This window comes from Anopheles bellator, chromosome 1, assembly GCF_943735745.2.
Source record: "Anopheles bellator chromosome 1, idAnoBellAS_SP24_06.2, whole genome shotgun sequence".
Lineage (NCBI taxonomy): Eukaryota > Metazoa > Arthropoda > Insecta > Diptera > Culicidae > Anopheles > Anopheles bellator.
Genome location: NC_071285.1, coordinates 12,886,417 through 12,899,308, shown reverse-complemented (window position 1 = coordinate 12,899,308; position 12,892 = coordinate 12,886,417). Strand labels below are relative to the sequence as shown.

Sequence of the window (12,892 nt, the reverse complement as noted above, 5' to 3'; positions counted from 1 at the left end):
CCCAAGCAAGACCTAAACAACCGAACCGAACGCCGGAAAAAAACCTGTTGCGGCGAACGGAATGCGCACCGGGATTGCGTGGCACATATTTTTTCTCCCCACCGAACGCTGGAGAAAGGGAGTTTATTTATTTATGCTCGCACGGTCACGTGACGGGCCAGCGAACACGTGACTGTCACGCCGTGTCGGGATTTCTCGCCGAAGGATATCACGCCGAAAGTGAAGGAGCGAAGGATAATGAAACGCTTTTGGTCCGATTCAATCAACCTGTACCGAGGTTTCCCACGCTGATGAGACAAAAAAACTAGGACACTTGTCGCCCAGGACCTTCGGGATTTGATTCCCATCGAGGGGGACCAGAGGACTAATCGTCCCGTTGTGATTGTTTGCGTTCTTCTGCTTCGTCCTTATTCTAAGGTTTGAAGTAAAAAATTGAACTACCAAAGACGCACCCAGAAACGGCCCCCGGTTACAATGTACGCGGAGCGGAGTCCTTCCCCGGGCCAAACACTTGCTCCGGGAAGTCCTGGGAACCGGTGGTGGTGCCCACAGCCATCCCACAAACGTATATTTATTGTTATTGTTGTTAAACAACAAACGCACAACGCACTAAACGTCCGCCCTGGCCCTGCTCTCTCTCTCTCTCTCTGTCTCGGAGGGCAATTGAGCTGCGCACGTGAACGATAATCGATTGCATCAGCAGCCCCGAAGACGCGGAGGAGGCCAAAACGAGGAGCGAAGGATAATTTCTTAGCCCAGGCCGTGAGAACGGAGTAAAGGTGCTACAGATAAGCGGCACCCGGGACACGGGACAGATTGTAACACATTGCGTCGGCCGGCCCAAACCGGTAGCCCGGTTTGGATGGGAAATCTTAAGTTCCCGAAAACGGTTCTCACCAACTACCGCGACCATGGTACGGAAATTAACCTCCCCGCGGGCACAAGGATCGGAACGAAGGAAGGACACCAGACGGCAACACGCATGATCGAATGATCGTTTTGTGCCAAAAAGTGCCTCTAATTGATCATGAATGAACCACGCTCACACTGACTCACGCTGTCGCTTCTCAAGAAGGACACCAGAAAGGGCAACTCAAGAAAACCCGGCCACGAAGCGAAAGAAGCGATACGGGACGGTTAAGAAAAAAAAACATCCCAAAGTGCACGTGTTCGAGCACGTCCTACGGCAACTGCGTAGGCTTAACACGCATCCTTTGCGCCACGGCACCGAAAACGGAGTAGTTTCCCAGGCTCCGAATAGTGATTTCGGTCATTCCATCGCTCTGCTTCCCCCGCGCGCCCCATCGCCGCTGCTGTTTTGCACAACAACACACACAACCCAAAACCGTGTGATCCTTATTTTACCATCGGCGCGATCCTTATCCGCGAGCCGCAAGGCGAAAGGACCAACCTCAGCTGAACAGCGAAGAAGCAGTGGCAGCATACAGCAACGGCGAAAGAAAAACGGAAAAAATCCGGTGCCCAAAAGACAACAACATAACCTAAAAATATAATCACCCTCGCTGGCCATCTGCTGCTGCTGCTGCTGCTGCCACTCGGCTCGGCCGTACGGAAATTCTGTGGGAAACTGTTAAAGATTTGAGTTCCCACGATTTCACGAAAATCGAAACGGTCCGAACGGAGAGACACAAAAAAAAAAAAACCACGCACCAGGCCGCAGCCTCCGGAGAGTCCTGGCCAGCCCGCCCCTGCACCGTCCCCCCCCCCGCCAACCTGCCCCGGGGCCGAACTCATCTGTGCTGCCGGAGTGTATGTTTATTATTGAATTACTCGCGCAGGTCCTTCCTCGCCGGTGTCCTTTTCTTGCGCCCGCACCTCGGGCCCGAACGAGACAAGGACAAGGGCAGCAGGGCGAGACGAGGAAGCACAGTAAAAAAAGCAAACTGATACGCTTCTTCACAGTTGGGTCACAGGGATTTTTTCCCGGTTCCTCGTTCGCCCGACTTTCGTTCCCACCGAAGCACCGAGCGAAGAAGGAATCGCCGAGCAAGGAACACCTGCTCGGAATACTGTGTCCTGATTCGTCCGTTCGGCGGCCCGCGCAAGTGTGCGTGCGCGCACTGCGAGTGTGGGTTGCGTGCGGGCGTGTGGGTTCGACGGACAAGTGGCGGACGGGGACGGGTGGAAGCGGCACCCTCGGGTATAAAAGCAGGCGGCCGGGTGAAATCCTGCATCAAACGCACTCGAGCAGCTTCACAGTAAGCCACGATACACAGAGAGAGAGACAGTTCGAATCTCACAGCACGAGCAAGTTTTCACGAAACTCACGCAGCAACCCGAGTCCCCGAGTGACAGTTCGAAAAGTGATCAAAACAACAACACCGCAACACAGCAACACAATGCATTCGCACAGCACCGTCAACCAGGCCGGCCAGGCCGCCTGCAGCAGCAACAACAGCATCAACGAGAATCGCTACAACAGCGAGAAGCTGGCCAAGGCATCGGCCGTCTACAAGCTGAAGAAGATCCTGAAACCGATCGTGACGCTGCTCAAGAGCAAGAGCAAGCACAGCTCGGCGGCGGCCACGGCCAAGCGCGCCATGCCCCGGATCACCAGCTACATCGACGAGTTCGACTGCGACTACGACAACTCGGCCAACGAGCGTCTCGAGCAGCAACTGATCAGCGAACTCGAGCAGTGCCACCAGCACGCGGCCGCCATCCTAGTTTACGAGGACCAGCAGCTTCAGGTGCTCCCGATCGAACCGGAGGACGAACAGTACGTACCGGTACACTTTGCCCGCACCGAAGCCGGCACCTTCTTCTGGACGACGATGCCGGCCGCCAGCGTTGGCCGCGCCGTCGACGAGGACCTCATCCAGCCGGCCCACTGCTACACCGAGGAACAGTACGCCCAGCCATCCTACGCCGACCGGTGGGCCCAGGCCTAAAGGACCCCACCGCCACGTCCCGAGACGCCGGGGCAGCAACGACAATCCATGATCTCTTCCAATCACGACGATGGTTCAGCTTTAACTAGGATTAGGACAGGGCAGCAGCCTCTTGTGATAGTAGCGTAGTAGTGGCCGGAGTACACGTCTTCCCAACTTCTTTCAATCGATTGTGATCAGCCCGGAACAACAGTGTCTTCCAACTTTGTGTGTCCCAGCAAAATCTGATAAGCTTATGATACGAATACAAACATCGCAACACGCGAAAAACAACAAACAACCACTTGGTCTTCTTGTTTCTGGTTCTGCTTCTGATGGGTCCTCCTCGGGTTGGGTTGGCGCAACAAGTGCCTTGTTGGTCCGAAAAAAAAACAGGTTGTTTACGGATGCTCTTCGGCTGTTCCGGTTTCTCGGTTCGTTCGGAACAGGTTGTCTCGGTCGCATGTGTTTCGCAGTTCGCACGTTTGTAAAATTCGCTAATAAGGATAACGATTACTTTCACTGATCAGAAGCCCGTTCCAACCAGTCAACCTGGGATTCCAATTGGATCGAACTTTCTTATAGGAACTCCAGGACTCAATCTCACCAACCGTGGCTCCGCGTGGTCCTTGGTTCTTGGAATTTTTTCTGGGTGTCCTGGACGCACCCAACCTAGCGTCACTTTCATCGCCGTTTCTCGCATTCCTTTGCACGTTTCGTGTTTTGGCCCAACAGGCCTTCGGGGGGCCTTCGTAACATTGCTGGCGGCATTTATGATCTTGCGTGCGGGAAACACTAAACCCGGTCGGCCAGCCAGGCGACGGAGAAGTACCGGGAACTTATCCGGGCTGCAATGGGTGAATGAATCCTTCCGGGAAAAAGGAACCAATACGCTCGCCGGTGGGCTACGGATATCGGAGGACGCTGCCGCTGGATAATGGACCTATCCAGTGGTGGTAAAGTAGCAGGTTGTATCGCCGGCTCGGCTGGCTTGGCGGTGGAACGAATTGATGATTTGTCACCATTCCGCCGAAATGTGAAATGTGCGTCCCTTGTGTCTCTGTAGGGTCTTTGCAGACGACGGGAAAATATTAAATCCGAACAGCCGGAGTCAATTAGTGTGGCAACAGTGAGTTTGCGAGAGGCAATTTTCGGTACACACTTTCAATCGATTTGAAGACGCTTAATTGTTCTCGTTCTCCATTTCACACTCCATTACTGTTTTATTAATTGGTTGCAATTATACTTAAGCGGTCTTAAGGGAGAGCGCTGAAGGAAGTCTCAAATAACAGTATTCAAATTTCAAGTTGTTTGAAGTTATATCTAGTTCATTATGTACCTTACTTTAACTATGCACAAATTGCACTCATTGCTGCGGCTAGAAAGCTGACGACGTTTTCATTTCAGTTTCCCAATTATTTGTTTATTCTTGTTCAATCCAAGAGAAATGGACCGTATTGAATCAATTTACCACTCAATGCCACGTGGCATAACACATAATTTAAAGAGATTTAAGTCGTTAGGATATTTTGAATCGTTAGGAATATTTCTGTGCTCTTATGTAATCAAGCATTTATTTCTAATAAAGCATCTAATTTATTCACAAAAAAAATTTACCACAATCTAACTGAACATGATTTTGTTTGTAATTTGATTGTGGCATTGCCTTCACCACTGGATATCCTTAAACCGGGTTAACTCGTTTATCAGATGCTAATGGTCGATCGGGTGTATCGGATGATGTTGTTGTCGAGTTTTGGTTTGCTATCGCTCTTTCGTTTTCTGCCGCAGATTACCGGGTTAGGCCAATTATTCTTCCTTAGGACTTTCAAAGCTGGAATCAATAGAACGATCCTTACTTAAACAATCCTTTCCCACCAATTGGGAATCTAACATATTAATAAATATGGCTTCGTCCGTTCTTCTAAGACCTTAATCTGTTCATTTTATATTCTCAAACTTACTGAACATTGGGCCAAGAGTTAACTCCGTGGGCTGGGTCCTTGAATTTTTCATATAAGATGAGTTGTAACACAGGACCGCTATGGCTTCGAATCCAAACACCGGTCAATGGCCTACGGTAAACACAAACGCCAGCCATGAGTTTATGCAAATACCGCAATATATATTATTAAATGTATGATAAATATATAATTTTTCATCGACAGTTACACAAACGAACCCTGGCGCTTGCTGACCGCAATCGCTTGCCGTAAGGAACCACCGACCACCGACCACCAATTACCTGACGCATTACGCAAAAAAGGATAAGCGACGGTCTGCGCAAACAAAGTGCGCTCTAATTTGCGTGTTTCCCGAGCTGGCTCGTCGTAATGGCGGTCGGGTGGGCTAATCGCTTTGCCACCCAAAACCCCCCCCCCCCACGAACCGACCACGTGCTCGGGGACTCGGACTCGGACCCGGCGGCCAGCAGCAGGCAGCGTGTGCGCGCGCGCGCCACTGGAAACGCGCCACTTCCGGCGCTGTGTCTAATGGCCATTTAACTGTAAGCAACTTTTTACGTGCCTTCGTATTTCGTTCACTCTTTTTTCGTTTCGTTTCGTTTCGCTTCGTTTTTGGTCAAAGGATTGGTTACCCCGTTACCATCGCAACCCTCTGCCCGCGCGGTGGTGGTCTATCAGAGAACCAATTAAAAGTGGCTCGCGAGAGAGAGAGAGAGAGAGAGAGAGAGAGAGAGAGAGAGAGAGAGAGAAGGAGGTGAAGTGAACATACGCCACAGGACTTCGGGGGAGAAGGAGCCGGTCTGTTTGCGCTCGGTCTCGCTCGCACCCGGCTCTCGGTCTCGCTCGCACCGACAGTTGGTGCGAGACCGTGAGACCGGACCAATTCTCGACGACGGGCGACAACGGGGCGACCGCGTGAGCGAAATCACTTTTGCCGCACCGAGCACCTGCTGCCGATTCCCACGGATTCGGTTTCGCCGCCGCGCACGGGGACGACGGAACGTCATCATCATCTCGCGCATCCCACGGTCCGGCGCGAGTTGGCGCTGCTTTTCCACGTAATTTTCATTCCCATTTTTTCCTTTTCTCTCGCTCTCTCGCTCTCTCTGTTTGTTCCGCACAGCACACTTTGTTTGTGGGGCTGGCTGCGTGTTTTGTTTTGCTCGGCCCATGCTGTTGTTGTTGCTGGCCGGCGGCGCATGTTCGAACACGTTCCGTGCCGCGTTTTTTTTTTTTTTCTGTAATGGTCGCCATGATACCGGTCCCGGCCGAGGGGGTTGGGTGACTGATCTTCGGGCCGGGGAGCCAAACAAGGGGCAGTGGCAGTGGAGTGTCTCCCGCGTTCCCGGGATCGTGAATCATAATAAACACGCGCGCCGCGGCCTTATGCTGGGCGGCTTGTGAGTCGCCGCCGCCACAGCATTGACTCGTTTCATTGATGAATTGATGCGGTTCACGCGCGCCGCCGGCGACGAGCCGCGATCGCGCGGTCAGAAGAAAGTCACGGGGAACGAGGAGAGCGATCACAAAGAGAGAGAGAGAGAGAATGGATCCGAGGGCCGAGTCACATTTGCACGCGCGCAGCGAACGCGCGGCGCCAGGATACAAATATTTAAATTGTCCCGTTTTGCGTGTCCGTTCGCCGGTCGGTTTTGTCCTCAGATTTATGTCCGCTGCTGCCTCGAACGTGGGGACGATTTTTTTCTGATTACAATTAGTGTGGCAATTATTTTAATTAAAATTGTTCGACAAAAGCCATCAACGTTTGGCGCGCGTTTGCGACATAAAAAGTGGCCACAATCCTTTCTTTTTTTCGGCGCAGAAAGATTGAGCAACTTTTTTTGCTGGTTAATGGTAAGCGGGGTCCCCATAATTGAAACGTGTTCGTTGTCGGGGCCATCAATCGTGAAGAAATTGATCACCGAGAATGAAACAACGAATCCCGTGGCTCATTAGAATTCCTGCGAGCATTCGGGTGTCTTCGGCCATTTTGCTTGCATTTGGCCAACAGTTTTCCATCAACAGTCCTTCATGCAGCTGGTGCACCTGGTCGGAAAACCATCCAGCTAAATACTAGGGCGCACTAGGGAAGTCGAGGCTCTCTATCTCGTGCCACGAACCCCTATGCCCGGCGGTCTTGTGCGCTGCGACACACTTTCGTCCCGATGGTGGTTCTCCTTAACATTCCCTTTTCTTGCGCATGCGGTGTGGCACATGCGTGCCACGGTCTTGACTTTTTCGGAAGGGTCATTCCGTTTCCCGAACCGGGAGGTTAACGGAAATCCTCACGCGTCAACCACCGGTGCGCAAGGAAAACTCCTTGCGCACCGTTGCGCTGGCATGCGCACAGCGTGCGTGCGCTCGCGCGCGCTCCTGGCAATGGGGGTTATCACCCGAGAAGCGAGGGTCCGAGGTCTGGGAAACAACACCGGGGGTCAGGAAATTAGGATGCAGCCCGTTCAAGGGGAACTCCTAGCTCTCTGCGCGCAATGCGTAATTCTTCCCGTCCGCAACCGAACACCTTGACACACGGGTTCGTCCCTAGTTTGGATGCGCATATTGTGGAAGGATGCCGATGCCTTGAAGACGTCGCTGCCTTGAGGCAGCTTGAGGCGCCTGCGTCCCCGTTTTTCTTGTGGTATGCAACGGAACCCGCTTGGAACGAACGAAAACTGAATCCTAATTTTAGGTTAGAGCAGGGTTTTTCAAAAGTTAGTTGAATTTGCAAGGCAATGAATCGATTTATGGAGAAACTGAAGCTTATCGCTGTGAGGTGGAATTTTGGCCGATCCGGAAGCAAACGAAGCGATTGACGATCGGCTATGTTGCCGGCCATGTGGTGAACGTCATATGGATAGGCACAGCTTACAAAAAATCGACGATGGGCCAAAACACGCCCAACCTAAATAGCTTTCAAAAATTAACTGATTACTCAAAATGGTCGAACTTTTCTCCATAAGTCAATGGCATGAGTAGCAACCTAACGCCATTAATCGGATACACGTAGCCCGCGGAAATGCAAATGTCGCAAAAATGTTTGAACAGCCCTCGTACTTTGCTATTTATTACTGAGTTTATCTTTTGTTTAACCGTTTAGCAAATACAGCAGAACCACTGGACCTAATGATTAATTTTCTTGTGTACCATTCACAAGTGATTTTATTAAAGTTTATTAAAGTTTCTAGGGATCGAGCAATTTCTGCTCCTGTCCGATGTTTGAGACGATGGCCTAACATTGAACTCAGGATTGATCAGCAATCATCCCTCACCGGGCATAATGACCCAATGCTGTCTCTATGTTGTACTTATAACAATTACTCGTCTCTTCTTGCCTTTAATATGTCCCTCGATTAGTGTCGCGATGTTTTTGCTTCCATGTCTTCATGCTAAATGTTTCGTCCTTGTTACTTTCGCCTGTGTTTTCCGTTAAATATCGGTTACCAGCTTAGTCGTTGCGTTTCGTCAGTTTGATTAGTTTTAGTTCTAAGTGCTAGGCAAAGTTTTTATTGTCTATTAGGCTAAGTTGCCCGTTGACTGTTTCGGATTACATAAATAAATAAATAAATGTATAAATAAATAGGAACTACAAACAAAAATATACATTCTGTAAAAAAAACACACAAATTTTATCAAAACAAACTACTTACATGTCCGTGATTCATCCGTAGATTATCCGTCTACGCTCGGCACCGAATCATCTGATTCTACGCGAAAGACGAACCGCTTTCTCTCCGAACCGCCGATTTCTCTCCGAACCGCAGATAATCTAATAAAGTGTAATAAAAAACTTTTGTTCTGTTTCTATCGTTGGCATCACGAACCAATCCTTTGATCCGAAGGACATCCGTGTACGCTGCACGGTTCCACCAACCCGAGTGTGTCACTTCAAGTGGACAAATACTGACTGTATTGAGGACACTATAAAGATTTACGTCGAGAAATCATCAAAGTTCTTATCCGCTTGGAAAGACAAAATTACTCCTCAAATGTCTAGAAGGTATGAGTTGATAATGGTGTAAAGGAATGTCCTCAATCGATGAGAATTGAAGTAGAAAGTGCATCCAGAAGCGTATCGCAATACGCCGATAGCAACGTTCCAATATCCCGACAGCGAGAAAGGTGCATCGGAACCTAAAATCCTTCACTCGAAAAAAAAGCCGTTGGTCCCCGGTACACCACCGACTGGGCTACTGGCACGTGGCCTCACCCGCCCGACGTGGCACAAAATCGCGCTTCGAAAGCGAAACATTGCACCACAGACTCTCCGATCTGCGCAAAGCCCGCGTGGAGGTCCTCGATCGAACGCAGGCCGCTTATCCACGTGGCACGTGCGCGACCGTTGCATACCGAGCGACCCGAAAAAAAAACATTCGAAGCCCGAAAGCCAACTCCCACACCACCCAGAGGGCGGTTTGGTGCGTGGGGCGTGCGTGAAACGCGTGCCACCCCCCCGACGATCGTGACGATCTCGTGCGCACCCGGCATGAGTCACACTGGCACGGGATCGATAGCGAGAGAGCGAGAGAGACCCCGGGTGGCCGCCGGTCAGCCGCCACCGAGGACCATAAACCACCCCCTGGTTTGGTGTGGTGACCTCTGACGCTCACCTTCACGCTTCCGGGGCTTCCGGCGGCGGAGCGGATAAACCACGGCCCACGGAACCCGGCCGTGAGCTCGTGGCAAACTCGTGGACCTGATCCCGTGCCACGGAATCCGTTTCCCCGTCCCAATCGGACGGATGGACGGATAAGCGGAATCGACGATACTGCGGCGCGCCGGAAGATCGTAACCGAACCGTGGGGAGGGGTGGGGAGGGGAAGCGGGGTAACGCGCGCGCGGCGCACGAGCATCACTTTGGGCCGCGCATGCGCCATTATTATTCCGGGGCCCCGGGATCGAAGCCTTTTTCGCGCTCCCACGGTCGGCCACCGGCGGCCGGCGAAAGAAGAAGAAGACGAAGACGATGGCGGCGGCGGCGATGGCCACAACACAAACACGCGCGCGGTAGCCGGAATCCGGGGCCCGTGCGCGGCCTCCGGCCCGCAGGAGTGAGCAGGAGCCGAGCGTGGCGTGAGTGAGCGTGAGTGAGACTGCTCGCGCTGCCCGCCCGGTTCGGACCCTTCCGCCCGGCCCGGCTGACGGGCAGCACGGGCCCAACCCCTCGGCACCCCTCGGCACCACCCCCTCGGGTTCCCTGAGTGAGACCCGTGCGAACGAACGAGCGTAGAATGGGAGAGGGAGCAAAACATAAAAGCGACAGATGGTTACGATCATATATACACATTTGCAGGTGGTGCGTCCGCTGTGTGGGAACGATGGTCGGAGCGAGTTTCCCACGGATCCGAAACCCGGGTCTCGGGTCCCGGGGCCGCCCATCTCGCTCGCACGGCCGAGCGCACTCTTCTCACCACCGGCGGCCGGGTTGCAGCCGGCGGCGGCGGGTCGGACTGGGACGGGTCGGGCCCTGGCCACCCCTATATAAGCGACCGGCGGTGGGAAATGACGGTATCATTCGACGAAGCACCATCGAGCGGTGAGGATCAACTCGCCTCACCACGCAGCGCAACATATATTTTCCGCCGCATTTCTCTCGACCACAAACGGTGCCCGGTGCGGTGTGCGCGCAACATATTATTCGGTGTTCGGTGCATCCTTACGCAAGTGTGTGTGTTGGTTTGTGACGCAAAACTCGGGTGCAACTCTGGCGGCGCCGAGTGCAAGTGAACGGCGAAAATCGGAGCATAAACAAAAGCACACAAACAGAATGGATTACGCAAATCTGGTGGCCCACGAGTCGGCGGGCATTGGCAGCAAGCTGTCGGCGCTGGAGCCCGTGTCCCGCACCTACCAGTACCGGAAGGTGATGAAGCCGATGCTGGAGCGGAAGCGCCGGGCCCGGATCAACCGGTGCCTGGACGAGCTGAAGGAGCTGATGGTGTCGGCGCTCCAGTCGGAGGGCGAGAACGTGGCCAAGCTGGAGAAGGCCGACATCCTGGAGCTGACGGTGCGCCACCTGCACAAGTTGCGCCGCCAGCAGCGGCTCGCCGCGAACCCCGTCATCGACGCCGACCGCTTCCGGGCCGGGTTCACGCACGCCGCCAACGAGGTGTCCCGCTGTCTGGCCTCGACGCCCGGCGTCGACATCAAGCTCGGCACGAAGCTGATGACGCACCTCGGCCACCGGCTCAACGATCTCGACAAAGTGTCCCCACTGACGGTCCACATTGGCACTGGCGGCGCCGACTCCTCGGACTCCGGTGTTGGCAGCGGTGGCCTCCAAAACTCCTCGGGGGCCCCATCAGCCCCATCGTCCTCGTCGTCGAGTGGAGCCAGTTCTCCCCCCTGCTCACCGTGCTACTCGACCGGCCGCTCATCACCGATGGTCGGCTATCCGATGCCACTGACCCCACAGTCGTACCGCAGCGAAGAATCCACCACGCTCCTGATGGCCCCGTCGACGAGTCCTTCGCCGAATCCGAGCGAATGCGAGGACCATCCGATGACCGGCGTCTCGGCCACCGGCTCGGCCGAGGCAGGACTGCTAAAGCTCCAGCAATCCGCCGTCGAGTCCGTGTGGCGACCGTGGTAGGCAGCCGCGGCCCCATCAAAAGGACACCAAATTCTTCCAAATCCAATAGATCTCATTTTACGAAAGACAGACAGCGAGAGAGAGAGAGAGCGAGGTGCAGGATTTTTTGAGACAGAGACAGGGAGAGAAAGGTTTGCAGCTTTAATAGTGTTAGTTTCGTGTTAGTCCTTAAGGTGCCCCGCCGCCACCGACGAGTTAACGTTTTTGCCCAGTGACTAGTTGCTCTAGGAGTTCTCGAGTACAAGACTTGCCGGGCGGTGTTGAGACTGTTTTGTTTTGAAGGTGGAGAGGATCATTGTGATATACTAAGTAGTTAAAGTAGGACCGGAGCGCGAGCGAAGAGTTGTTAAGAAATCTGCATTTAGAAACAGTTCTCAGAAGCAGACGAGCGGGAGAAGCCCAAATATTCAGTTCAAAGCCAGTGCATTTTAGTTGCGAACTTCCGAGGAGGAGGTGTTGTTGTTAGTAATAGAGGAGGTGGCACTCCTTGTGATTTCATATTGTTCAGTACACAACAGACACATAAATCAAAAGAAAGAGAGAAGCAATGGAGTGGAAAACGATGAAAAAATATAGCTCAAAATCGCTATTACAAAACTTACATATTTCGTTGTTTGAATTATTCGCTTTTGGGGGGGGTTTGGGATAAAAAGAGATGGGAACCTCAAGGTTGCCAAGGACTGATGGCAGGTTGTTACTAGAACTGTCCTATCCAAATCCGATCATGATTTGATTGCGCGTCTTTAGATAAACTCGCAAGTCGACCGATTCGGTTGACAGTTACAGTCAAACGTCCTTTCGCAAAAACAAACATCAAAATTGCGCCAACCGCGAGCAAATTGATATCTCTTCTCCTTCCTCTGTGCCGTGGTTCCACCGTCAGCCCACATGCCACGGCATTGCGTCTTTTCGCGCCGGTTAACCGGCTTCCGGTTTTCCGGTTTTCCGTTTTGAGCATCTTCATCAGCCCGAGCCCGAACACAAATGGAAGAAAAGGGCAAAAAAGCCGCGATTAACGGTCAAATGATGATACTTAACACCAGGGTGCGGTGTGAGTGCGATCCCATCACGCTGTCTCACTCGCCCCGGATGATTCAGGATGAATCATCACCGTTCCCACGGTACCCGGCGATCCTTTGCACCCAATCGCAACGGTCGCATTCTTCGCGTCTAGACAGCAAAAAAAAGCCGTTCCAGCTGCGCAAAAGGAGAAAGTCCTGCGAGAAGAGAGCGAAAAGCGAACCAACGGTCATTGCCGGGCGAAAGCTGCCTCGTTTGAAATGCATGAAGCTTTTCGCTCGCCGCCTGTCAAAGCTTTTGCTTCGTGAAGCTTTCGGAAAGCTTCTCACTGCTCCAACTCACCAAACTCACCAAACTCACCTCGGGGCTAGGAAAAAAGGCGCGCGCTTCCATTGTTTTGTCGTTTTCCGTTTTGTTTTTGGTCGTTC

General features: G+C 52.7%; 2 protein-coding genes across 2 annotated transcripts; both read left to right on the top strand.

The window, feature by feature from the left end:
- Window positions 1-2,360: 2,360 nt before the first annotated feature.
- LOC131205226 (enhancer of split malpha protein-like) lies at window positions 2,361-2,912 on the top strand. Its single transcript, XM_058197240.1, has one exon. The coding sequence runs from the start codon at window positions 2,361-2,363 to the stop codon at window positions 2,910-2,912; it is 552 nt and encodes a 183-aa protein (XP_058053223.1).
- A 7,467-nt stretch (window positions 2,913-10,379) lies between these two features.
- LOC131215430 (enhancer of split mbeta protein-like) lies at window positions 10,380-11,999 on the top strand. The gene has a single exon (XM_058209822.1). The coding sequence runs from the start codon at window positions 10,620-10,622 to the stop codon at window positions 11,442-11,444; it is 825 nt and encodes a 274-aa protein (XP_058065805.1). The 5' UTR covers window positions 10,380-10,619; the 3' UTR covers window positions 11,445-11,999.
- The last annotated feature ends 893 nt before the right edge of the window (window positions 12,000-12,892 follow it).